At 42.4% G+C, this 27,226-nt stretch overlaps 1 protein-coding gene across 2 annotated transcripts in view; it reads right to left on the bottom strand.

Annotated features, from left to right (window-relative positions):
• Positions 1-4,105: 4,105 nt before the first annotated feature.
• ATP12A (ATPase H+/K+ transporting non-gastric alpha2 subunit) overlaps positions 4,106-27,226 on the bottom strand; it is a 28,876-nt gene continuing 5,755 nt past the window's right edge. The window contains exons 4-23 of one of the 2 annotated variants that reach the window (XM_044249362.1): positions 25,862-26,065; positions 24,992-25,105; positions 23,659-23,793; positions 23,410-23,527; positions 22,914-23,182; positions 22,104-22,302; positions 21,842-21,951; positions 20,113-20,247; positions 16,644-16,836; positions 13,901-14,076; positions 13,094-13,230; positions 10,370-10,520; positions 9,663-9,831; positions 9,420-9,574; positions 7,992-8,115; positions 7,657-7,802; positions 7,048-7,181; positions 6,790-6,891; positions 6,281-6,372; positions 4,106-6,195 (exon numbers count right to left, since the gene is read on the bottom strand). In XM_044249362.1, coding sequence (XP_044105297.1) covers positions 6,167-6,195; positions 6,281-6,372; positions 6,790-6,891; positions 7,048-7,181; positions 7,657-7,802; positions 7,992-8,115; positions 9,420-9,574; positions 9,663-9,831; positions 10,370-10,520; positions 13,094-13,230; positions 13,901-14,076; positions 16,644-16,836; positions 20,113-20,247; positions 21,842-21,951; positions 22,104-22,302; positions 22,914-23,182; positions 23,410-23,527; positions 23,659-23,793; positions 24,992-25,105; positions 25,862-26,065 — 2,892 coding nt within the window. In that variant the 3' untranslated portion in view covers positions 4,106-6,166. Of the gene's footprint in view, positions 6,196-6,280; positions 6,373-6,789; positions 6,892-7,047; positions 7,182-7,279; positions 7,418-7,656; positions 7,803-7,991; positions 8,116-9,419; positions 9,575-9,662; positions 9,832-10,369; positions 10,521-13,093; positions 13,231-13,900; positions 14,077-16,643; positions 16,837-20,112; positions 20,248-21,841; positions 21,952-22,103; positions 22,303-22,913; positions 23,183-23,409; positions 23,528-23,658; positions 23,794-24,991; positions 25,106-25,861; positions 26,066-27,226 lie in introns of those variants that run through there. The other variant, XR_006384632.1, reaches the window with a different exon arrangement.

Genomic DNA, 27,226 nt, shown 5'->3' with positions numbered 1-27,226 from the left:
AACCCTTTAGACTTCTCTGGGGAGTGGATGAGTTTAGAGTCTCAGTCCACCATGACTGATGGTGAGTATACTGAGGCTCAAGTATATAAACTAAGTGCTGGTTTAATGAATTTACATCATGAAGTGATGGTCTAGGGCATGAGGTCTTCATATTCACCAGCCAGGCCTTTCTCCTCTGTTTGCATCAGAAGTCAGAAATTCAATGGGTGAGTATTGAATTAGAGGAAGCAGGGGCTCCTGGGTGGCTCAGTGGGTTAGGTCTCTGCCTTCAGCTCGGGGCATGATCTCAGAGTCCTGGGATTGAGCCCCGCATCGGGCTCTCTGCTCAGCAGGGAGCCTGCATCCCCCCTCCCTTTGCCTGCTTCTCTGCCTACTCATGATCTCTGTCTGTCAAATACATAAATAAAATCTTAAAAAAAAATAGAGGAAGCAGATGCGGCTTTGTGACTTGATGTGGGTCTGACATGCCTGTCCCCATATTAGGACTAGACTTGCCAGGGATGCCGTCACAAGGCTCAGTGGAACCAGGCTCCTTCCCCTTGACAGGCATGAGTGGACATATCTACCAGGCTTTAGTGTTCCTTTTCTTTGTCTCTGTCATGGACAGCTTCTTTCTGACTGACAGTCTTTAACTTACTTAAAGTTAGTTTGGTCTTTCTTACTTAAGGTAATTCTGCCATCTCTGCTTTGGCCGTGGATGTGTTCATTTGAGTTTTAGTCTCACAGGCAATCTTATTTCTGTCTCTTGGAGGTTTGGTCACAGATATTGCAGCCCCGGGGTTGTGATCAGGTGGAATACTACACCCAGGCTCACAGGGTCCAGAAGGTATGTGTCTCTTCAACCTCCAGTTACTACACCCAGGCAGTTTAAAACCTACCTTCAAGGGAGCTGGCTTCTGGGACACACTGTAACCCACTGGGACACATCTCTTGCCCCTACCCCTTCCTTTCCCTCACTGTGATGCTTTCCCTCATTTCTGCCATTGAAGCCCACCTCCTGAAGGCTCAGGGGCCTGCTGAGGGTGGTCTCCTGCATGCTTACCACAATGTGCCTTGCTGCCTGTGTCAAATCCTGCCCTCCATCCATAGCTTATATATGAACATGCCCTTCCTGTTGTATTATTTGCTCCTCTGAGACTAGCACCACACTGATCAATCCTAGTTTCCTCACATCGTTTAGTGGGCTGCTGTCTACCTAACAGGTGCTTGATTTTGTTGAAAAATGAAAGCAAGAGGGAGAAATTCCATGTTATAACTATAAAATGCAGAGAAGGAAAAACAACTCTGGTAACCTCTTGTACTTTCAGGCTTACAAAGTACTTTTCTTCACAGTATCTCAATTTATCTTTATAACAACTCTGTAGAGGGGAGCTTCTATCCCTTTAAAGTCAATCAGGCTTTTGTCTTAAATTTCCATTAAACTTTATCTTAGAGCCTCTGGAACAAAAAGATAAAATCCCCAGTCAGTTCTGGTATATCAGAGGGAGGAAGGAACTTGCCCAGAGATCTGGTCTGAAGCAGAAAAAACAGCATCAATGAAGCAAAAGTGGAAAAGGAAGACAGGCCCTGGTACTTGTTTGGGCTGCTGACTGGGTGAGATTAGCCCGAGTGGAGTTGGTAGATGGTCCAGCTGCACCAAGGCTAAGAGCCCCTGAAAGGAAAAAGCGGTTTTCTTCCTCTGTTTTCATTGTGAAAGGATATTTTTCAAAGAAAGGGTAAAATCATGGCTCTTCTACAAGTAAAGAATGAACAAATGTTAAAGAATTTATTTACTTATTATATAGATGAGGGAACTAGTTTTTAGAACAGGTTCAAAGGACCAAAAAATACATGTTTATTTGTAGTCAAGGAATGTCAGAAGATTGTGCAAAAGGAATAAACCTGGATTTTCCAGAGGAAGCGGGACTGTCCCTCTTGGGATGGGATGCATTTACATATCTATAGACAAGGAATATTTTGAATTGCTGTCAGTTCTTGATAACTTTAGTAACACCTGAAGGGTGTTTTCCATGGAAGCACAAATTCTCCCATCACTTCACAGATTCTAAAATTGAGCTACTTAGTAGAACAGAAGAAATCCACAGTGCAGAGCAAGTCACTTACCTGAATCTCAGTTTCTTTATTTGTAATGTGAGGTTGACACTATTCACTGGTCTGGTCACTGTGAGCATTAATAAGATCATGCTTTTAGGAGTTTATCACAGTGCCCAGACATAACAGGTATTTTTAATAAATATCAGCTGTTGTTACTGTCCTGTTAAGTGACATTAAACTCTACAAGTAGAGTGATGACGGCAGAATGAATGAACATGGAGAACTTATTTCCTTTATAAATGTAGAGTCAGAAGCAACTAGCATATGTGCGTTTAAATGTGTATCTTGCTCTACTTGAGAAGTCCCCTGGGAGGAAGAGCCTTGCCTTAGTATCTCTTCTTTCCCCCATTTTGATAAACATGGAGTCAGCCGGGGAAGTTGATGGCCTTTCTAGTGGCTTGATTTGGATCATCTACAGGTAACCTCCCTTAAAAAATTCTTCCAAGGAAGTCTGTTTATGGAGTTAAAGTTATACACACACTCACAGGGGCCAGGTGCTTCACATTCAGGTGTTCTCATACTTGTCACCACGTGCCTAGTCTAAATCATAGCTTTCCTTGCCTAACTCATCTCCTTGCATCCATTCTTGCCTGCCCCAACTCTTCCTGTCTTCTATACAGAAGTCAAAGCGATCATAACATGTAAACTGGAGCTGTAAACTGATTTTATTGATAATTTTCAATAGTGTGACCCTGTATTTGTAATGAAATTCAACTTCTTTCCCAGGGATTATGGGATCCTATATGATTCCTGCCTATTTCTCCAACTACCTGATGACCCAGTCTTCCTATTGCTGTCCCTGTCCCTGCCACACCTCACTGTTGGTCATCCCGGAATTCTCTTCTCTTTGCTGGTGACAATGACCGCTTCTTCTCTTTCATCTCTACAAAAAGAACTTTCCTAACCACCCACTTAAAGTAGGATCACCACCTCTCCCCATCCTACAGCTTACTGTCTCAGCCTCATTATGTCTCTTAAAGCCTTTTTTCCATTTCTGTTTTTTTTCTGCCCCTCCACTGGAGTATTGGCTCCATGATTCTGTCTCATTCTCTGCTATATGCTCACACTGTGTAGGAGCCACTCCGTACATCTTGGCTGAATGAAGAAAAATCTTTTATGGTCGACTGAGCCTTCATATCTTTTATGACAGGCAAAATAAATACTTTATTATTGCTGGCAGGAATGTAAACTGATACTGCTTATCTGAAAGTAAACTTGGTAATGTGTATCAAGACTCTTAAAAATGCTCTCAACCCTCCACTCCATTTGGAGGAATCAGTATAAAATAATCAGAGATGTTTTAGAACAAGATTTAATGACAAGATTTAATGACAGGTTCAGCCTTTTAGAAAAAGATGAGTATTCAGACACCAATGTACCACCCAACAGTGGGGATATGATTAAAGTGTTCTTAATACGCAATACTGCACAATCATTAAATCACATCTTCAGTGGTAAATAAAAAGGTGGAATGGAAAACTTCATATTTCAATTTGGCTAAAAATAAACATATGTATAGAAAAGCCCCAAGGAAATAACTACCCTTTTGGTTAGATATATTACTAGACAGTGAGATTTAGGGTGATTTTAATTTTCTTTTTATTCTTGGATATTCCAAATTTTCTAAGACAAGCTGCAGTTTTATAAACAGACTAAAACATGTATTAGTTAAAATAAAGACTTGGGGCACCTGGGTGGCTCAGTTGGTTAAGCACAGGTCATGACCCCAGGGTCCTGGGATTGAGACCCCCATCAGGCTCCCTGCTCATGGGGGTACCTACTTCTCTCTCCCACTAACACTGCTCATGATCTCTCTATAATAAATAAAATCTTTTTAAAAATTACAAAATACAAAAACAGACTCAATAAATCCAGCTTTATGCTTCCCTGAGTTACTGTGCCACACCAATTAAAGTTAACTCTATTATTGTTTCTAAAGCATATTTAGACTGTCCTTAGTGGGTCAATGTAGTAGTCCCTCCAAGAAACAAAACAAGACAAAACAAAACAATTCTTTGATATGGGACTTTATTGCCTTATTCTGTCTACCACTTAACAAAGCAACTTGATATATGAGTCTCATTTCTGGGATTCCTTAAATTAGTTATGTTTGTAATATTTGAGGATCAACTTTTTGTAAGAGTAGGTATGTGTAATATGAGAGTTTTTCCAGACAGGACTCCTTCTGTGAAGAGACTTCTAGTTCAAATGTTACTCCTTTCAATCTCAAGTTAAATCCCTTAGAGGTTTGTGTTATATTTATAAAAGCCTTCCCTGGCTGGCTCTGGCAGGACCGAGAGCTGCCAACCGTCACAGCCAGGAGCACTCAGACAGTCTGGCAAGAAACAGAGTGAGGACAAATTATTCTTAGTTGAAGTTTAGAAAGCATTAGCTGCTTTGTCAAGACTGGAATGAGAAGCCCATAATGTTGCTGCCTGAAAAGTGTTTCCAGTTCACTGCTACTACTGATGTGAGATTAGCCCAGTGATAATTGTGGTTGAAAATAGAGATGAAAGACCTTGAGGACACCAACATGGTTCACATACAATACACACTGTACATGTAATCTATTAACAAAAAGTTACAACGATGGCTCCTGACCTCTTTCATGCTTCTCAGCATGACCCGAGAAAATGCCACAGAACTGTGGCTCTGTGTCTCCCTCTTCCTGCGTCAGAGACACCAGCCTAGAGACATCAGCAGCAGAATGTCCTTATCTAAATGAGTAATGGAGGAGAAATGATTGGGTAGGCCAGGGAGTGGGAAAGTTTAACAGAATTGCAATTTTCAGGTTTTGTCAAGTGCTATGAAAACTGCTTTCCCTAGTGCTGCTGATGAAAGGTGTATCCTCCCCCTGAAATCCCAACTTAAAAATGTAGGCACATCAGACTCAGGATACAGAGCAGGGATGTTGGTTGAGAGGAGCTCAGAAGGTAAACCCTGTATTTTTAGACCTTCCATAGAAAAACAAAATGATGAGGCAAAAAAAAAAAAAAAAATTGAAATCACATCTCTTTTTTGTGTGCCCTATGCTCTGCATTCTAGAAAAACTCAAATTAATTAAAATACAACAATTAGACTGGGTTTTATAAAACATCTTTTACTTAAAAATGAGGCCTCCTGGGGGCTGTCAACATAGACGTATGCGTCACACATGAATAAAGTGAAGTTAAAGCAACTTAACTTAAAGAAACTTAACTGGTATAAAATTAGTGCCAGAGAGTGCTTTGCAACCATTTTACATTAAATAAATACTACTATTTTAAACCCCAGTGCTTCCCTATTGAGGCTGAATCATGGTAAATGAAAATCTCTTTGGGTTGGGAGAGCATCTGGAGCTGGGCTGTGCAAAATGGACATGGAGCTCAGTTTTGGAGTTGAGGGCGATGTGGGAGGGAGGAGTCCAGCTGGAAGGAGGGAGGAGGCCATTTGGGAGGAGGGAGGGCCCCAAAGGACTGGTGAGATGGTATGGGATAAACAGGGATGCAGCAGGTGACTGGGGACAGTTAAGAAGGATGTCTGAAAGCCAAAACTGAGGTTGCCCATATTGCTGTGATGTAAATCTGCCATCACTTCCACCTTTTGCAAACCTGTAGCTAATTAACCTTTTTTAAAGCATGGTGACTATGAAATTAAAAACTCTCTGGGATTTGTTAACTGTTTCCTTTGCTGTGCAAAAGCTTTTGATCTTGATGAAGTCCCATTCAGAGTATCTAGGGAGTCACTGGACTTTTAGTTAGGTATGGAATGGAGGTTTGAGCAATCTTATCTAGCAGGAATATCTGAACAGGTGACTGGATTACCCAAGACTACTTAACATGAGTGAACTTTATATACATATCAACATGTCATTCTTCCCTTGAAGTTCACCTATTTTTGAACAGGAAGATGGGTATAGAGAGGCAAATCATATATAAACAGCTGAATCTCTGAAAGTACAAAACCTTAGTAAGTATCTTTCATACTATTTTTTGCCTTCTCTTTCTGCATTTTGATAAGTTGCTATTGCAGGGGTCTTCCAGATGCAGCCAGAAGATGAAGAACACTGGGAGGCTTGGGAAATAGGGTGGTCTTAATAATACATGTTCTTATCCCACCAGCCTGTAGAGGTAGAAAAAGGTTAATGAGAAATTAGGAGTCTGTTGAAGTAGATAAGCAGAGTCTCAAAAATCCTATTACTACTTACTTCCAGGGTAGAGTCTGATGAAAAGTTTTCGCACCTCATCATACACCCAAATCAGAATGGCAAATGGCACAGCCACAAACCAATACTGAGGCCTGGAAGCAGAAGGGAGGAAGGTAAGTCTGAATGTATCCAAAGAAAGGGCCAAGTACCCTGCCAGTGGGCAGAGGGCTTCTTGTTCATTTTTCTGCCCTATTGGAAAGAACAACACATCCATGCTTAATAAAACTGGCAAGCTTCTTATTTAAACTGGACTGTGTTTGGTAGAAGCAATATATGCCTTCGAATTGGCCTACTGGATGAAGGTAGAGATGGGATGGTGTTAGAAGACCCACTGCCTCTTCTGGGAAAACTCACAGGTCAAAATTTCTGACTAAAATAGAGCCAATTTGGTTTTATCTCATTTGAAAGCCTGAGGGGAAAAAAACCCACTGGAATCCTAATATTTACTTAGGCTGTGACAGCTCAGACAGGGATGGCTCTTTCCTGTCTACTATTTAAAAGGAACTCACCGGAGCATCGTGAAACTTAGGGCCGTCACACTTCCAAGCCCATAGGAGAGGGTTAATGCAATGATAATCTGTGAGGCAATCCCCACCCAGATGACTTTATTTCTACAAGAAACATAAAAGACAAACAGATTCTGAATTCACATGGCCAGAGGACCACACAATCAAGGGAGTCAAGGCCTCATGAATTATAGGCCCAACCCTCATCATTACTGCATCTAATTCCCAAGGCTGAACTACCAGGTTGGATGTGGGCAGTACCTGAAGAGACCCTGCTGGAAGATGGAGTTCCTCCTGGTTTTCCTGATGATTAGATCAGCTATTTGTTGGACCATGATGCCAACAAAGAAAGCCGTATAGCCCATCCATTCTAAGTATTTCCTTTGGTACCATGTCTGTCAATGGACAAAAAGGAGACTGTGAAACCCCAGAGGGAAAACTTCAGGAATATTTCAATGTAGTTCTGTGAAGTTTTACTCTCTTCCCTACTCACCAAGATTGACAGAGGATCACCTCCTTGTGTTTGGAAAGAAACTTTTTTTTTCTTTATTCAGTTGAGTAGTGAAGATGCTAACTTAATTGATTTGGCCCCACTGTGGATATTGTTGGACCTGTCACTCATCCATATCAACTGCAAAGCCAATGTAAGAAAGTGAGCTCAAGGCATCTAATTCAAGAGAGGAGGCTGAGTTCTGGCAAAGGCCAAACCAATATAACAAAGCGGCCCATAAGCCCTATTAACTAAGAAAACTTCCACCTTCTCTGTCTCATTAAGGCTGTCCAGGGAAATGAAATCTCTGCATCAGTCTCAGCAAAGCAGTGAGAGGAGGGGAATAGCAGGACTTTGAAGGCAGAGCCTCCTTCCCTTACCCACTGTTGTCCGTAGCTGTCTTCCAAGTCATTCACATTGCTATCCTCCCATTCCACCCGGATGTTAATGAGAATGCTGGGTTTAAAGCCCTCCTGTGCATACACAGTGAAATATGCAACAAAAGCTCCCACAGCTTGCATGAGGCCTGAAAGCACAAATGGTAAGGACAGATGTTCTATACATGACTTCAGAATTGCGCCTGTGCTCACTTTCCTTTCAGTTCCTCCCATCCCATCCCAACCCTGCCTCCAAGGAAAAACAGTTTCTGACTGTGACTGGAATGAATTCTCGGGGTGGTCCTTTATCTGATAGGCTAGCAATGGCTTCATCATACCGATGTGCAGGTAAGAGTATATGGCAAGTTGCTGATTCACCAGTCTGTCCTTCTTCTTGTGGCGAGGCTTCCTGTTCATAATGTCACTTTCAGCTTTCTCATAAGCCAAGGCAATGGAGGGGATCTAGAGGGGAGACAGTCCGTAAGGCCTAGCCCTGAAACACTGTGCTGTACCAACAGAGCGATAATGGCAGTGGCATAACCATGGGCCTCAGGGTGGGAGGTGGGGTAGACTGTGGTGGTGGTAGGGTTATGTAACTGGTCTATCCAGGGTGTAGGCAATGGGGATTCATTGGTTCTAGAGAATTTTAAAAAAGTTTGCTTTAAAAATCAATCTTTTTTTTTTTTTTTAAATCACCATGTGCTGGCAGTTCTAAAGATGCTAACTATAAAACATGTTGTTTCCCCCTCTGGGCAGGTTTTTCCTTAGGCATGCCACTGGAACACACTGGTTCTCTCAGAGGTCCTCCCACCTGGAAGGCTTGTTAAAGGTCAGATCACTGGGTCCCACCCCCCACCTGGGGTCTCTCCCAAGGTCTGAGCTGGAGCCACAGAATCTGTTTCTAACAGTTCCCCAGGTGATGCCTGAACCACACTGTGAGTAGCACTGCAGTGGAGAAAAAGAAGTGAATTGAAAGAGCCTGGAAAATGATCTGACTGTAAACCACGAGGATCCCAGTTCCCCTCTAAGGCAAAGATATCTTTTGTCTCTCTGCAATGTGTTGATTGCCTGGGTATTGTATCAAATAAGAGGGTAGGAGGTGGCCATTTGGAGCATCCTCACTGTGAATTCAGCTCGCTCACTCTTGCCTTTTTCCCCCTTTGTTTACATAAACTGGAATCATGTGGGTAACTGTCCTGATACTTTCTTAAATGGATACATACCAGAAGAAGGAAGGGTTTGGGTGATATTATTGTAGGTCAATATGAGGCCTGATCACATGTTAATACCTTCTACTTCTAACTGCATGTAGGTGACGGGCTTCCAGATCAGATTCTTTGACTTGACAAGGGGCAGTTGTGGGTTATCACATAGGCCATTGGGCCCCTGGTGTTACAGGGGCTATGTAGTGATAGCTCTATCTTCTCAAAGGGAAAGGGAGGCATGTTAGCTGAAACTGACCAATGGCATATGCTGGCGGGAGGCTTAAGAACTCACGTCTTGAAAAGCTCTTATTGGAAGTGAAGTGGTTTTAACTTCCAAACATTTGAGAGATCTCTCTAGTCCTTTGCTTTGAAGTGTGGCTGGTGGACCAGCAGAATTGGCATCACTTAAAAGCATGTTAGAAATGCAGAACTTCTGGCCCCATCACATCGAAGTTTGAGGAACACTGATTTAGTCCATCTCCTCACCCTTGAAGGTAATGGCCCCAAAGTTTACACCTCCTGGGTCAGTTATCAGAATCTGTTCCCTTTAGTGCTACTTACTATGTCTGTGCCCAAGTCGATGAACAAGATAGTAATGGTGCCAATGGGTAGGGGAAGCCCAACAATGATGTAGATCAGAAAGGGACACAGCTCAGCAATGTTCTTGGTCAGGGTGTAAGCGATAGTCTTCTTTAGGTTGTCAAAGATCAGGCGACCTAGGCAAAGATGTTGCTTTCATAGGACTTGCTTTTGATCCCCCCAGGTGACCCCTGTCTTCATAAGACCATTTGAGACCTCACTCACCTTCCTCCACCCCTGTGACTATGGATGCAAAGTTGTCATCCAACAAGATCATGTCAGCTGCATTTTTGGCTGCATCAGAACCTGCTATCCCCATGGCAATCCCAATATCTGCCTTCTTTAGAGCTGGAGAGTCATTAACGCCATCTCCTGTCACAGCAACAACTGCATTCTATGGGGACACATGAGAAAATGGGAATCAGCAGATCTAAGGGGTCATAGAGAAGGAAGATCAACATAGTTTCCCTTTCCTCCCTCCAGATGTAGGGCCAACAGGAACTGAGATGAATGGCCTGTTTTGGGAAAAGATAAAGCCGGGAAATCCCAGAAGCAGGAACAACAAACTCCAAACAAGATGTGTTCCATAATTAAAACCATTGTATGTGGCAGACTAAAGTAGATCTTTTATATATTGTCTTTAAATTTTTTCTTCTGTATCTTACATTTTCAAATCTTTCTATATGCACACCTACCACAGAAAAAAATATTTCATTGTCAGAAAGCCCTGTATGCAGGAAGCTCTCAAAGGAGGGTGGAGGGGCAGCCCCGAGAGTGTAGAAATGTAAGGTTATAAAGATAGGCAAAGAATTATCTCTCGAGAGGTTTAAGAAGCGTCATAGCCCTGATCTGGGATCCAAATCTCAGCCCTGCATTTCCCTACAGGACAGTGACAGACCTGAAAGGTTCTCTGGGTGCTGCTGACCACCCACCTGCCTTTGACAGCCCTCCACAATGATCAGCTTCTGCTGGGGGGATGTCCGGGCAAAGACGATCTCTGAGTAGTTGGTTAAGAGCTCATCCAGTTGTTCTGGGCTCATGTCCTTCAGCTCCATGCCAGTCACCACTGCAGCTTTAGCGTCCCTAGAAGGGCCAGAAGGAACTGAGTGAGGCCAAAGCTTGGATCTTAGGCTGAAACATTGCTCTGGGCAGGAAGTAGGCTGAAGCCTCTTTGACTTCACCTGGAACCCAATGTCCTTGACACTAATACTTTAGTACTAATACTAATACTTTAGTGGGAAGATAGGGGTTATGAGTTCTGGGAACACTTTGGTCCCCATTTCAAGATAGTAAACTAAGGTGAAACAGGAAGGTCATTTTCTGATATACAATCGGAATAGGCCAAGTAGCCTTTTGCTTGTAGAAATGGGTGGGAGCATCTGTGGGGCAATGTTTGACGTAAGGAGTAAAAAGACGGTAAAAAAACCTTCCTGTTTGTATGTTTTGGGTCCTAGACTTCAGCTTATGTCAAAACACATGGTAACCATTCTTTGTTGTTGCTTATTTCTGATTTATAGTGTCTACAGCACAATGAGCTGTGTAGGCAGAACAATTATTGAGGTCCTTTTTGGGGAAAACTGCTGTCTGCTGCTGATGAAAGTAAGGTTCTAGAAACTACTGATTATGCAGATCTGACTGTGATGTTCCCTGCTAAACCATTTCAGAGGCTTTCCACTGTGCTTAGAGCAGACCCCAGAGTCCCCAAGGTGTTCTGCAAGCCCAGCTGCAGCTGTTGCTGTTGAACCTCACCCTTTGGCTCTCCCCTACAGCCCGTGGGACTCCCAGCCCTGAGTGCCCCACACTCTCCACTGCCCTCAGGCCTTCACAGGTCTTTCCCCTTTCCAGTCATGCATGTCTCTCACCTCACCTTCCCTTGGCTAACACTCCACATTTTTGTTTTCAAATCTTAGCTTATACACTCTACTCACAAAACACTGCACTCCTTTTTCTTTAGTTTAGAGCTTTTTTTTTTTTAAGATTTTATTTATTTGTCAGAGAGATAGAGAGAGGGAGAACACAAGCAGGCAGAGCAGCAGGCAGAGGCAGAGAGAGAAACAGGCTCCCCGCTGAGCAAGGAGCCTGATGCGGGACTCAATCCCAGGACCCTGGGATCATGATCTGAGCCGAAGGCAGCAGCTTAACCAACTGAGCCACCCAGGCATCCCATGTTTGGAGCTTTTTTAGGTCCATGTTATCTATCCCATCTCCCATTCAGTGAGATGAGTTACATGGCTATGTATAATACTATTATTTTTGGCATTAAGGAGGGCACGTGATGTGATGAGCACTAATAAATCATTGAACATTACATCAAAAACTAATGATGTACTATATGTTGGCTAATTCAATTTAGATAATTAAAAAAAAAAATAAGAAAAGCTCCAAAAATCTTTTGTCGATGAATGTTGTTTACACAAAGGAGTCTGGAATACTCTCAGACTTTCAGGTATTGTTGTGCCCAAAAGCTAGAATTCTGTGTGGTTGTCTTAATTGGTAATATGTTGCCCTGGTAATAATTTATTAACTGACAGATCTGTATTCTGAAGAGTATAAATGCTTGGGTAAACCAGAAGAGGTTCATTGGTTTCTCCCTTTTCCCCCCACATTCATGAAATTATAATAAAGCCAATGACATTTATTTTTACACTGAGACTTTGGAGTCTTTAATCGTTTAAATTGTCAACAGTCCAGGTGACTCTGGACTCCTCCTACTGCTTGAACCCTTGTCCTCTGTGTGTCCTTCACTGTACTTATCACATCAGAAGTAGCTTTTGTTTTTCTGTCCCTCTGCCTAGATGGAAAGCTCCCCAAGGGCAGAGATAGTGTCTGGTCTGTTTGCTACTACAGTTCCAGTGTCCAAGACAGTGCCTGGTATATTGTGGGCACTCAAAAATTAATTGCTGAGGGCACTGAGGTGGCTTAGTTGCTTAAGTGTCTGCCTTTAGCTCAGGTCATGAGCCCAGGGTCCTGGGATTGAGCCCCACCTTGGGCTTCCTGCTTAGGAGGGAGGCTGCTTCTTCTTGTCCCTCTGCTTATGCATGCTCTCCCTCTCTCTCAAATAAATAAATAAATGAAATCTTTAAAACAACAACAAGAAGAAAAAAACAATTCTTGAAAGAAGTTAACACATGAATGAATGGATGGACAAATGGACTAAAGGACAGACATGACTACAAGAATTAGGATACAGAAGGAAAAACTTAGTCTTTCCTCAGGAAGCTTTCATTCTATTTACTACAAAATAAAAAAGAAAACTGTATGTTCATATAGCTACACATTATGAAGCAACTGAACAAATACTTAAAATAAGCACTAAGGGCACCAAACACAGAGGGTTCTTAATTTTCCTGGTTATACAACTGGATCAATGGCAAGTAATTTCATGTACATTTTGTTTCAGTTTTTCTCACTCTGAATGTGGCACTGAAGTTTTCAGATCTGCTCCATTGGGTTTTTAGGTTTTAAAATTTCATATAAGGAATATATCACAGGTAATTTTCATGATACCAGTGGTACCATGGTACCAGCCAGGCATTACCCTGAGAGAGTGTGGGGCAAATAGAGGATTTGCTCCAAATAGCACAGCTCTTTAGAGCCAACAAGGATGAGGAATTGAATAAGAACTTTAGTTTCTGCTACACTGGTTCTGTGCTTACCGCTTGTTAACTTGTTCCACAGCAATGTGGAGGCGTTTTGCAATGTCTTCCACTGTTTCGCTGTTGGCTGAAATGATACCCACACTCTTGGCAATAGCTTTTGCTGTGATTGGATGATCACCTGTAACCATAATAACCTAGAACACAAACAACGAGAAAGGCATGTGGACAATGAGAAACTTGGCTGGCCAGACAGTATCACTTACTCTACCATGACCTGGTAGAATATTAGTGATTATCGTGGTTTGCCCTTATGGGCAGTTCTTGATCTTTAGATCAAAGACAAAACTGTCTCTGAAGAACACACTGATCTCATTGGCTCTGTCCTTGCTTCTGAGCTTCTTTCATTTCCTTTTCTGACATTAGAGGAGGCCCTTTCCTTTGGATGTTACCTTACTTGTGAAAGGGCTAGTGGACGTGTACTTGAGACAGCTTCATGTTGATTCGACAGTCTTGCTATTAACATGGTAATTGAATTAATTATTCTGGCTTTGGTAATATGAAGGCAAATGGGTTTTGGAGGCCAAACCTTAAGATTAAGTAATAAAACCTTTTATTGTCTATCAGAGTCTAAGGCAAGATAAAGTCAATTCATGGTGTTCTCACTGTGCTACTATCATGGTTTGTTCCACACAGACATAATGTTTTGCCTTTACTGGACAATTACTAGAATCTTAGTATAGTGAAAGTAGAGATAAAAAGAAGGGTATAATGATATTTATCGGAGATTTAAATACTATCTCCTATGACAAACATCCTTAGATAACATAAAAGGAGGACTTCCTAAGTCAGAATAATAACTCCCACCTTGATCCCTGCACTTCGACATTTGGTGACTGCATCAGGTACAGTGGACCGAGGGGGATCAATCATTGATAACAGCCCCACAAAACAGAGGTTAGACGTGGGAAAATTCATGGTATCTACATCAAATGTGTAAGTTTCTGGAAACTCGTCTGCTGGCAGGTAGAGATGACAGAAACCTGGAATGCACATGAATTTGGGAGTCAATGAAATTTGGTAAGAAATAAAAGGAGGAACATTTTCACACACTCCTTTACTATTTTACTAATACTTGAGAGTATACTAGAGTTGTTTCATTCTTTCAATTTCAACATGCAAGCTGTAATTAGGAAGGACGTATTTTTTTTTTAAGATTTTATTTATTGACAGACAGAGATCACAAGTAGGCAGAGAGGCAGGCAGAGAGGAAGGGAAGCAGGCTCCCTGCTGAGCAGAGAGCGTCCTCCTAGGACCCCAGGATCATGACCTGGGCCGAAAGCAGAGGCTTTAACCCACTGAGCCACCCAGGCACCCCTAGGAAGGATATAGTTCATTCAAAAGGTAATTTACTGGGCGCCTGGGTGGCTCAGTGGGTTAAGCCACTGCCTTCAGTTCTGGTCATGATCTCAGGGTCCTGGGATCGAGTCCCGCATTGGGCTCTCTGCTGAGCAGGGGCCTGCTTCCCTTCCCCTCTCTCTGCCTGCCTCTCTGCCTACTGTGATCTCTCTCTGTCAAATAAATAAATAAAATCTTTAAAAAAAAAAAAAAGGTAATTTACCATGTGCCCACTGGATTTTCTGGTATGTACTAAGTTTGTATGGTATGTTCTGGTATGGTATGTTCTGGTATGTACTTAGTTTCTGGTAGAAACTAAGGCCTTAGCCTCGGAAGATGTCTCAGTTTAGTATACGGACAGAGACATAAAGAGGTAAAGCATAAAAAAGCATAGTGAGTGTTATAGGGTAGAGCCACCTGGGGAATCAGGAAAGACTTCCCCAAGGAGGTCACATGGGAGTTGACTCTTGAGAAAAGAGTTAAAAGTTTTTCAGGGAGAAGGGAGGGTTAGGGACGGGAAGGCCATCTGAGGCAGAGAAAACAGCATGTGCTACTACATAAACTGGGGAAAGAATCTGGGACACCAAGGGAAGGGTATGAAGCTTGGTCTTTAATCAAGGAAAGTGTGAGAGAAAGGTCATTAGGAATGGAGAACCTTTTGTTACTCAGAAGACATCTGCTTTTCATAGGTTAAGGTAGAAGGGATTCCTGTGTCTGGTGGGACCCCTAAGATCATGTGGCTTTCTCATCAGCTTTTATATAAAATTTATTCTCAGCATGCCCCACTGCCTTACACATTTCAGTAAAGCACAGAGTCTGAGGGGGCAAACACAAGGTTCCTAGAGCGATTCTTGTCAGATGGGTATCAGTCCTGCACTGAAAATACTACTTGGTGCTGTGGGCTATTTAAGACATGCTTAAAGCATTATCACCTCATTTAATTATTTCATTTGCTTTACAAGCCCAAATATCCTTTAGAAATACACATTCCACAGATTCCATCTCTATTGGCAAGAACTTTTATGATGTTTAATGAGCCGTATCATCAACTGTGAACTTCTGTTACCTTGAATTCATATTCTGTAGTTCACAGGTGCCATTCTGTCAACCCAGATTCTCATGACAGAACATACCACTTAAGTTACCACAATTAGGCATCTACCAGTGGCTGTATTTTTATGGTTTCTCCTCCACCTCCGACAACGCCTGTCTCTATTACTGGCAGTATTTTCTCCCTAATAGGCAAGTGAGAAACTTCAACATTATTTTTAACTTACTTTTCTCCTCTAACTAGTTGCTAAGTCTTACCTGTTCTGCCTCCATGAAGTCTTGTGTCTGACCCCTTCATCACATTATGAGTGCCTTGGATCAAATTCCTACCCTCTTTCACCTCAGTGAGGGCTGCCACTTCCTCCTGAGACCCATGCCTCTCCTCTCCCTGCTACTGCCAAGAATTACACTCTGTAAATCTGTTTGGTTCACTCACCACAAAGCCTTTTGTGGCTCTCTGACTGTGGAATGAAACCCTAGTTCCTCACCCACATAAGGTACTCCATATCATGCCCTCCAATCTATGTTTCCTGCCCATTTCCTAGGAACTATGTCATCTCATCTACCTGCCACACTCCACACAGACTGGCTCACTCACAATGTGGGCACACACCCCATCCATTTCTAACTCTGTGTTTTGGCCTATGTTGTTCCCTCTACTTCAAATATTTTCCCTCACCTCCCTTCAAGAATTGTTGTGCAAGGCCCCGTTTAAAATATAACTCCTTCCACAAAATCTTCCCAGATATTCTTTATCTGGAAGCAATCCCACCCTCCTCAGTACTTATATATATATATATATATATATATATATATTTTAAAAGATTTTATTTATTTATTTGACAGAGAGAAATCACAAGTAGGCAGAGAGGCAGGCAGAGAGAGAGAGAGGGAAGCAGGCTCCCTGCCGAGCAGAGAGCCCGATGCGGGACTCGATCCCAGGACCCTGAGATCATGACCTGAGCCGAAGGCAGCGGCTTAACCCACTGAGCCACCCAGGCGCCCCAGTACTTCTATATATTTATCATATTCTTCTATGATTCATGTGGATGCCATAGCTACTTACAGCTAGATAATAAGCCTGTCTCCACTTATGCCCTGACTTGGCATAAAGCCTCACATCCAACAGGTGACAGGTAAGGGTTCTTCACCAAAAGCTCACCCAACACACGCTCCCCGAGGCCTCCCAACTCCATGTACGCTGTGTGGAAGGCCTCGGCTGTGTTCTTGTCCAGAGGCTGCTTCTGGCCATTGACCATGATGGTGCTGCACTTCTCTAAGATCCTCTCTGGAGCCCCTTTCATCACCAGGAGGAAGCGCTGGTCATTGGGGTCATCGGTTTTGTGTATGGAGAGCTGGGAGGGAAGGAACTGAGCATGTTAACATATTCCCTGCCATTGGATGATGACACCATCCTTACTCATAAGGGCCTGAAATGGACAATTTCTTAATTAGCAAAGATTAAAGATATACCTTTCTTTCATGGGCTACTTATCCTTGACATGAAAAGGAGTGTTCACTACAGGCATGTTCTATCCTTTTTATTTTGTGGTCAAGTAGTATGTGGAAATCTAATCTTGGTCCAGTTTAGGCACCCTGAACTTGAATCCAAAGTAAGTAGATCTCATCTTTCAAACAGAAACTAGTTGCTTTACGGAGGCTAGATGTGGCTGTTATGCTGTGAAGTCTTGTGTGTTGAACCAGATCTGGGGTGACCATGGGAGTTAGGGGACCATGAGCCACTTTGTCTTGCTTCTTGTCTCTACCTCCCTATCATGGGTAGCAAGCTATTTTGAGTTCAGGCAGGCATGAGGGCAGCAGGAGTTCCTATGCCCCTTCATCTCCAAATCAATCCAATTTTACTGCCTGGTAGTGAAAGAAAATGATAGGGGTGGAGGAAGTAGATACCCTTACATATAGGCTTTCAGGACAATTAAGTAACACAATTTTAATATCAAAAATCCTCTCAGCTACTGATTCTACTTCTAGATTCATCCTAATAAAGTAATTGGAAAAAAAATCTGAAACAAAGCAAAACAAAACAAAAAAAAACTCAAAAATTTATATAAAATGGCTTAGTCTTATGGAAGCTGTTGTTATATACCAGGTGCTCTTCTAAACTTTTGAAAGGAATTTCAGGAAGTTGGAGTGTTTGAAAGACAATCAGTATGTTACTTAAAAAAAAATCTACCATTGTGGGTCTATCAGTTGATTCTAAATTCTAGTTCTTAGCCTTTTGCATACCAAAGTGGAGCACAATAAAAAATAAAAAAGTAGAGGGTATATATATATTTTTAATAGCCAAGTAAACATATTAAAAAAACCTCAACTATCTAACCAAACCAAACCCAAACTTCCCATCTATTATTACTATTATTTCCTCAAAGATAGGATATTTTAACATTTAAAAAAATAAAACAATAAACACTTTTATAATGTGTACTCTTCTCTTTTTTTTTAAAGATTTTATTTATTTGACAGAGAGATCACAAGTAGGGAGAGAGGAGGAAGCAGGCTCCCCACTGAGCAGAGAGCCCAATGCAGGGCTCGATCCCAGGACCCTGAGATCATGACCTGAGCCGAAGGCAGAGGCTTAACCCACTGAGTCACCCAGGTGCCCCTATAGTGTGTACTCTTCTAAGTGCTTCACACATTGACTCATTTAATTCTTGAAATTACCATAAGGCTGTGAGTACTATTATTATTACCTTTTACAAGGAAGGAAACTGAGGCACCAAGGGGTTAACTGGCATGAGAAAGGTCATGCCCTAATAAGTGGCTGAGCTGGGATTTGAATTCAGACTAGCAGGCTCCAGAGTCCCCATCTTAATCAAGTAGCATATAAAGGATAATCTTTTAAATTAAATACATTCATCCTTATATAAAACTTCATAAAACACCGTCCTAATTTTCCAGTTTGCCACAAACTATTAGAAATGTTTTTATGAGCTGGTCTCAGTTTGGAGAATTGCTATTCTAAAATCAGTAAGACACAGACTTTCTCCTTTGTTTCCTTTAGTTGAATGATACCCCAGAGACCTTCACAACATAGAAGACTCTTTTTTGAGTGTTGCTTATGTGTAGATATAAAATGGCACTAACAGCCTCCAAAATGGCTCTTTGGCCTCTTCTGCAGGAAACCATAGAGGTCCTCCTATCTATCAGACTATCAGAGTAGTCCTAACTCTGGGTAGCTTACTTTCCCCTTCAACATTTAGGACATGAGGCCTCTTGAAACCTGCTTTTTTTTCATTTCTCACATGATGAGGAAATTCTTTACTAGAGTAGATGGAGCCCCAGCATGATTCCGAGTCTTATCCCTGATTAGAAGACCATTCAATTATGGCTCTGGCCCTTATTAGCTGTGGGATAATGTTCTGTACCTCAGTTTCCTCATTCCCAATCTTATGGAGTTGAGAGAATTGAGAGATTGAATACATGAAGAAATTAGCATATAATAACTATCATTACTATTGTTATATAAAGATCATTACTCATTCTATTTTCCTTTCTGTTTTGAACAAGAAATCTGATTTACTGGCTTTAATATTTTACTTCATACATTTTTTAGTTGTCTATTTGGCTAACAACAATTCTTCTTTGGCTGGTTATCCACAAAGATGTTTGCAACAGTTATTTCCCAATCCTAAATGCCATCCAAACAAAATGTGAGGGTAAACACCAGAAACTTTTAAACAAACATGTTTATCTTATTTATATACTTTCCTGTTATGCAAAGACCAAGTCACAAGGGCCTGCTCTCAGCTTTGGTCTAAGGGAAGTCCCACCTGCAGCAGTAAACCAGGCTACAAACTGTCATTTGTCCCACTCTGAGGAGGATGTAGCTAGCTGACCATTGGCTGGTCTGGAATGAGTGAACACAGATAGTCAATGACAGTCATTTTCTTCCTGAGCAATGGGGCAGAACTAGAAAAAGCATGGCTGGTAACAGTCATCTGAGAGACTATTCATTGGTCTTCACAAAGGGCAAGGTTTACTCACAAGGCCCAAGCTACATTGTTCAGCTTCTGTGTTGTGGTAGACAAAGCATAGCCTTGGGAGTTGAAAAGACATGTAAAAACTGGTTATGCCACTTAGATGCTTGGGAACTCTGGTCACATCAACATTTCTAAAGGCCTGTTTCCTCACCCAGAAATTGAGATTAATTACTCCCACCTCAGGCTTATCGTGAGGATTAAATGAGAGAATGTATGCAACGTGCCAGATACAGACTAAGGGAGCATTAAATGTTAGTTCTCCCCATTCCCCCAGTTTTCATTTATCCTTTAGGATGTGGCTTTTGCCCCTCACCTGTGCAAATGGTACCTGGTGGTGGTGGAGGTGGCATATGTGTGGGAGTGGGGGATGGATGTAATGTAGATTGATCACTCACAGGAACATCCAGGCCCTGAGAAGATCTTCACTTTTCTTTTTTCTCTACCTATTTCTGGCAAAGGGATGAAGCCAGCAAGGGAAACCTATTCTGGGCATACCAGATGCCCAGGACCTGTATCCCTGAAGGCTACTTTTGAAGTCAAATATCATTCAAAATGCATACTAACCAGAGAACACTTACAGGTAGAAATGCCATTCTTGTGGTAATCAAGATTCAGTTGTGAGGAAAAACTCACCTGAAATTTGTTGGTTGAGTTAAAAGGGATTTCAGCTACTTTGTGGTTTCTTTTTCTAATCTCCATCACATCACCTAAAATGACCTCTGAGAACTTCAAAAGAGCAGTTTCGGAGGCATCTCCAACCACAACTCTCTGAGAATCAAGAGATAACAAATATTTGTAGCACATAATTTTTTTTTTAACATAATCTGGTTCTTTTGTGATTATTTTAAATGAGCCAGCAGATGGCCTAAGCTCAGTATCTAACAAATGACAGCACCACAATGAGCCACTGACTGAACCATGGTGGAGTTGTTAAACTGGATGATGGTGCTTACTGGCATTAGGGTAATTCAAAATAGTCTGAGCTCTGTGAGACCTAGAGGGCTGCATGAAAGAACCTGCTACGAACTAGTCTTGAAAGATGGGTGGATAACTGACAGAAAGGAAAAGAAGAAAGCCTTCTGGAAATCAGAATTCCATGAATGAAGGCATGAAGTGGAAGAATTCCACTTTAAGTCCTGGACGTCCAGGTGGAAATGGGGGATGCAGAGATAGAGAGGGCCTTGAAAGGCAGACAAGGTCTAAAGCTTGAGCTGCAGAAAGCAGATGCATGGAAAGTTTTTGAGCAAAGTTAAGTGAAGTGGTCCATCTAAAGAAGTACTTAAGGAAAATTTCTGGTATGCAAGAAAGACCGGGGGGAGGGATAAACTGCAATCATGAAGGCCAATCAAGAGGTTGTTTTAATTAATTAGATGTGAGGTACTGGCAATAACAGATAAGTAAAATTATGTATTTATTTGAAGCAAGAATAATAGGACCTGGTGATTCACTAGATACTAGTAATGAAGAAAGTTAAAGATAACTTCCAAAAGTTGTGGACTAGATAGGAAGTTAAAATGGTTATGCCACAGAAAAATAGAAAAGGGACAAGATAATGATTTAAAGCCAGGCTGGGTACAGGTGGAAGGTGGCATGTATAATTTGTTGAAAGCCTAGCATGGCAAAACTTTCAAGTGGAAACAGACAGCTAACTGGAGATCCATGGAGTTTGGGTGAAAAATCAGAATTGGAGATAAGGATTTGAAAGCTATGGACAGAGAAATCATGGGCCAGGAGGAGAACTGATGAGCTGTCTGACCGAGAAAGGAAACCAACCAAACAAATAGTCTAAGAAAAAAGAAGAGTCAGTGAAGGAAACAGATGGCAAATAGAAAATCCCAGAGAAGACAGACTCAGTGACTGACTCAGAAGGAAAGGAGAGGGGGAGAGGAGAGAAGAAGGGGAGGAAGAAGGGAGAGAAAGAAGAGAAGTTTGTTTTTGTATATTCTAACATTCCAGGGCCCCTTAGCACTGCATCTAGGAGTGCCAGGAGGATGTTCTAAGGTCAATCCTTCTATTTCCTGCCAATTATATTTTAAACGTCAGTGAATGGCATTTATGTAATAAAGAAACTTTGATTATATCTACTTAGTTTGTAAAGGAAAGTAACTTAAAGGTACATTCATTTTCAGGAATGAGAATTTTCAATAGAACTAAATCAATGTTCTGAGGACTTCCATACATCTCTGATTTCTCAAAGCAAATAAGGGTAAAGAAAATTTTCTGCAGGTCTTGTGAGTCAGACTTGCTATTACTCGTACAAACTTTACTCAGTGGGAGAGATTTAAATCAAGAGCCAAATCAAAACAGAGAAAATGACTTCAAACAGGCTGTGATTTAAGACTGAGTGATACTGAAGCTTTACCTTCATGATGGGGACACTTTCTTGTCCTGGACTGAACTCAGCTCTGTTACACAATGTTATTATCTTTGATAAGGAGGCCCAGGTTCCAGAGCTTTTATCAAAGACTTGGTCTGGAAAATAGAACAGTGGATGCTGTGGGTGCTGGACCTAATATCCATACTATTCAACCAATTCTCTGAGTCTGCACACCGATGATGCCATGTTCTCCCCCTCTACTCGAGTCCACAGCTTCAAGCCACACTGAGTGTTCCAGAAGACTTACTTGAATGGTCTTCACTGGTGTCAGCTATGAAGATCTGATTGTCGAACCACAGATGGGCCACGGTCATCCTGTTCTGGGTCAGAGTCCCAGTCTTGTCTGAGCAAATGATAGAGGTGGAGCCGAGGGTCTCCACTGCTTCCAGGTTCTTCACCAGGCAGTTCTTCTTGGCCATCCGTTTAGCTGTCAGTGACAGAGTCACCTAGACAGGAGAGAGAGAGAGAAACAGAGAGGGAGAGAGAGAGAGGAAGAAGTTTTGAGAAAAATCATCATTTCGAACTCAAGCTGGTTTCAGGATGGAGGTATTGTTATAGATGTGGCAAAGCTGACCAAGTAGCTGATAAACCACATAAAGCCCTATGTATATGCCATATTCCTTTTATTAAATGTAGGAGTTTAACAATGTGCCTAAGTTCCTCAGTTGTAGAAATTTCTTTTTAAGAAATGTGAAACTGTAGGGAAGGTGTCAGACTTCTTGAAAATCTGTAAGTGGTGGTTTGCATCTGTCTTATCTAGATCTTTTTTTTTAATCTTATCTAGCTCTTAAGGAGGAAGATAATATGCAATTTGCAGATAGTGCCCCTAAAAACAAAAATAGAAAGTTTTCTAGGATAGTGTTAAAAATGTTAAAAATATCACAATTCCATTTGTCTAAGAAACAATCTATTCAGAATGTCCCATGGTGTCCCCTTACAAGAGTGTCACTCTGAAGATGGAGGAGACTCGCAGTGTATGGTGGGCACACACCCAGCATAGCAGAATGCTGTGTGTTAATAGGGTCAGGGGAAAGGCCACCTAGCAGCACGGACTCACAGTGACAGTGGCCAGGAGACCCTCGGGCACATTGGCCACAATGATGCCAATGAGGAAGATGATGGAGTCCAGGACCTGATACTTCAGGGACACTGCGATGATGAAGAAAAGGATGCCAATGGAGACGGCCACTCCTGCCACAATATGAACAAAGTGCTGGATCTCAATGGCAATGGGTGTCTTCTCATTTCCAACTCCTGAAGCCAGTGAGGCGATCTGACCAATGATGGTGCGGTCACCCGTGTTGATGACCATGCCAGTTGCTGTGCCTACAGGTGAAGTAGACATTTTATTCTGGGGATCCTCAGCTATGAGGGAACCACAGGCTGCTTACAGTCCTCTCTTTGCTGGTTTACATGATCAATTAGCACACATTACAAAGTTCTCTGGGCTCTTCAGTTCCATGCAAGATATGGTAAAGAGACAAGAGCATAAAGCCTGGAGGGGAGAGGTGATATGGGTGGTGCATGCAGTCGTGGGAACCAGCCAGACTTACCTTCCAGACAGGTTGTAGAATAGAAACCAATGTTCTTTGTTTCCAGGGGACTATCGTGGGTAAACTCAGAGGAACGGGGCTGGGGTTCAGATTCTCCAGTGAGAGATGAGTTATCTACCTAGAAAAAATTTTGAAAAAAGTTCAAGACTGGGCATCTTGTTCCCTGCCCCAGTACCATTGAGATCTAGGAAGACAACAGAATAGATACTAGTTATGAGTGTGATCTTTGGGGTGCCCTCTGGTGCTTACCTTACAGCCCTGAACAGACAGCAACCTGACGTCTGCAGGGATCCGGTCTCCTCCTCTAATCTCCACTATGTCCCCCACCACTAGCTCCTCTGCCGGGATTGTCGTCTTCTCTGAGTCTCGAATGACAAGAGCTTGCTGCAAAAGAAAACAGAGACAGATGCTTCAGATCCTAGAATGATGCCAACTCTCCTCCATCCACATCTCTCCACTTCTCCAGAAGGGAGGCACTGGAAGGCACAGCTGTCAGAATGGCAAAAATACAACAAAAAACTTTTGCTTGGGGCCTGAAGACACTAAGAACTATCTTTTCTTGAGGAGGAACTCTCAGAGATATTCTTGGAAACAGAAAATGCTGCTGTGGGCAGATATAACAAACTACCAGCCCAAGCACGACAGAGAGGGACAATTAAGGATGAATGATCTTGGCTAGGATGTCTGGGAAGGACTGTAATGGCTGAGCCAAAGGGTGTAATACTCTTGCTCCTGTCAGGAAGACTTGAATGGGGTAGAAGGCAGATCTCCCACTTCTTAGCATGGACGAGTCCATCCCGAACCTTCTCTAGCTGGCAGCTCTGTGAGCCAGGGGCAGTGTGGTTTTCCCACTGTGCTAACAGTGGTGTGTGATCTCCCTAGAGGACTCCTAACATGGGGTCCTGTGGGAAGACAGGATCAGGGGGCCTCCCTTACCAAAAGCAGTTTGGGGCAACATGCAGAGAGACTCCAAAATGGGTGCAGAAATGGTCACAGATGAAAAATTGTAGGTTGACCTCCTTGGCTACTGGGGAACACTCCTGAACTTCTACAACTTGGTCTTAGAAGCTCCTGAATTCCTTTTGTTTGAACAGTTCACCAAAGCTCAAGAACAGTAATAGAAGATGTTGTGTGATGACTGATGTTTGTCTTTTTTTTTTTTTTAAGTTTTTATTTATTTATTTGACAGAGAGAGATCACAAGTAGATGGAGAGGCAGGCAGAGAGAGAGATAGAGGGAAGCAAGCTCCCTCCTGAGCAGAGAGCCCGATGCAGGACTCAATCCCAGGACCCTGAGATCATAACCTGAGCTGAAGGCAGCGGCTTAACCCACTGAGCCACCCAGGCGCCCCGAATGATGTTTGTCTTATTTTGCTCTTGACTAAGCATTTTCCTGTATCTTACTTCCCTGATGATCCCAAAACTCTGTGTGAAAATGGGGCTTCAGAAGGACTGCGTAAGACTTCTCAGACAGCAAAGGATGGAGTGCTGACCCTCTGCCTCAGAGGCCCCACTCTCCTCCTTATCTGATGCTTCCTCATCTGAAATCACATGGAGACCAGAGAGGGATGGCTGCCACTCACCTGTGGGATCATCTTATTGAAGGTGGCCATTATGTTCGTGCTTTTTGCCTCTTGATAGTAAGCAAAGATCCCTGTTAAAATAACGACCAATGCAAGCACGCAGCCCAAGTATACCTGGGTAAGGAGAAGAAGCATCAATCAGAAAAACAGCCTTCAGGAATGAGCCAGGTCCTAGGGCTAGAGCTCTCCTTGCAAAGGTGAGAGACACGGCAGTGGTATCCTGGTGTCATTTACAGGTCACAAAATTTACCTATTTTAAGTGTATAATTCAATGATTTTTGATGAATTTACTCAACTTTGCAACAATCACCACAATCCAATTTTAGGACATATCCATCATCCCAGTGGCAGTCATTCCCCACTGCAACACCCAGCCCTTGCCACCTATGATCTGCTGTCTCTAGGATGTGCCTGTTCTGGACATTTCCTATCAATGGAGTCATATAGTGTGTGGCCTTTTGCATCTGGCTTCTTTCTCTTAGCATGATGCTGGCCAGTTCAGTGTTTTGGTTTTGGTGCTGTTATCAGCAGGCATAGATGCTCCCCATGTTTTAAGGGATACAATTAGCTTTGAGGAGAGACCCAAAATATTTCACATGGATGTAGATCTTTTTTTTACCCCCTTAGGAACTTATAGTGTGTATGTGTCTCTCTTTCTCTTTAAAATTCATGCTCATGCTGCCTCTGAGACATCAGAAAGTCAGCTATAATTTGTATTTTACAGCTGGCAAAATTATTTGATTTTCCCAAACAGTGATGGATCAGTGTGGACTCCTGATTGCAGCCCACTGCTCTGCCCACTAATGGCCTTACTTTAGGGTTGTTTTTCCATGACTAGTTTAGGAAACCCGGAAGGAGACCTCCCCTTACATTGTCCAGGGATGAGGATGTATTCATGGAATACTGGATCCCATAAGCAATCCAGCACAGGATTGCTCCTATCCACAGAAGGATGGAGAACCCCCCCACCATCTGCTTAAGGAACTTGATGATCTCTGGTGTTTCCTTGGGAGGAGTGAGGGCATTGGGTCCATTCCGAGCCAGGAGCTCAGCAGCTTGGGTGCTGGAGAGACCCTGAGAAAGCCAGACAAAAACAAATAGGAATTAGACATTTCTCTTCCCTCAGACAGATGTCATTCTTCTGCAGGTTGTGGGTAGGAGTTACTATGCCCAAGAAGGGCCTGTGAAAAGTGGATGATGTCTTACCTCCCCGAACTCTCACTGTTTTAAAAAGAATATTTAATATTAATGCTTAATATCAGCCTGGCAATGTACTCTTTATATTTGCTTATTTACCCTTCACAAAAACCCACTGAATAAGGTGCAGTTATTATCCTCATTTTATAGATGTGGAATTTGAGGCACATGGAAGTTAAATCACCCAGCTAGTAAATGGGTTCCAGAGCCACTATATTACACTTTGCTAAGGTCTTTCAGTTTCTTGGAGATTTATCCAGAGATAAGAGTAACTTGGCTAAGGAGGATTTGAAATACAAAAGCTAATCACTAAAGTTAAGGCCAATATGGGAACTATCCACAAAATATTCTCTTTTCTAGAACTTCTACATATTGCACTGGCTAATTTTTCATCCTTAAGTCTGGTGTCTTTCTGCTTTTCTCTATATCCACCCCAAGTTCTAAGTTCTACCAAACTAAATTCTACCAAACTCAAGCCCACATGTGTAGTCACTTCTTGCCAGAAGCCCTCCCTGGTAAGCATGCCTTCCACAGGCATACAGAGGGCCCTCCACCCCTCTTGAAATCCTGTATTGTGACTCATAAGGTTTTTTTTTCCCCCACACAAACTCTCCTTTAAGGAGAAGGTCTTGTCATTACTTTTTCTTTCTAATCATGTTGTAAGCTACTTAAAGGACAGCTTAAAGACTATCCACGGGGTGCCTCGGTGGCTCAGTTGGTTAAGCTTCCAACTCTTGATTTCAGCTCAGGTCATGATATCAGGGTCATGAGATCAACCTCTGTGTTGGGTTCCATGCCCAGTGTGCAGTCAGCCTGAGATCCTTTCCCTCTGCCCCTCCCCCTACTCACGTGTGCTCTCTCTCTAAAATAAGTTAAAATAAATCTTCAATTAAAAAAAAAAAATACTCTGGGATTCTTGGGTGGCTCAGTTGGTTAAGCGGCTGCCTTTGGCTCAGGTCATGATCCCAGGATCCTGGGACAGAGTCTGGCATTGGGCTCCTTGCTCAGTGAGAAGCCTGCTTCTCCCCTGCCTGCCAG

This window comes from Neovison vison, chromosome 5 (genome assembly GCF_020171115.1).
Source record: "Neovison vison isolate M4711 chromosome 5, ASM_NN_V1, whole genome shotgun sequence".
Lineage (NCBI taxonomy): Eukaryota > Metazoa > Chordata > Mammalia > Carnivora > Mustelidae > Neogale > Neogale vison.
Note: the sequence above shows the minus strand (reverse complement) of the source record. Positions and strands in the feature narration are given on the sequence as shown.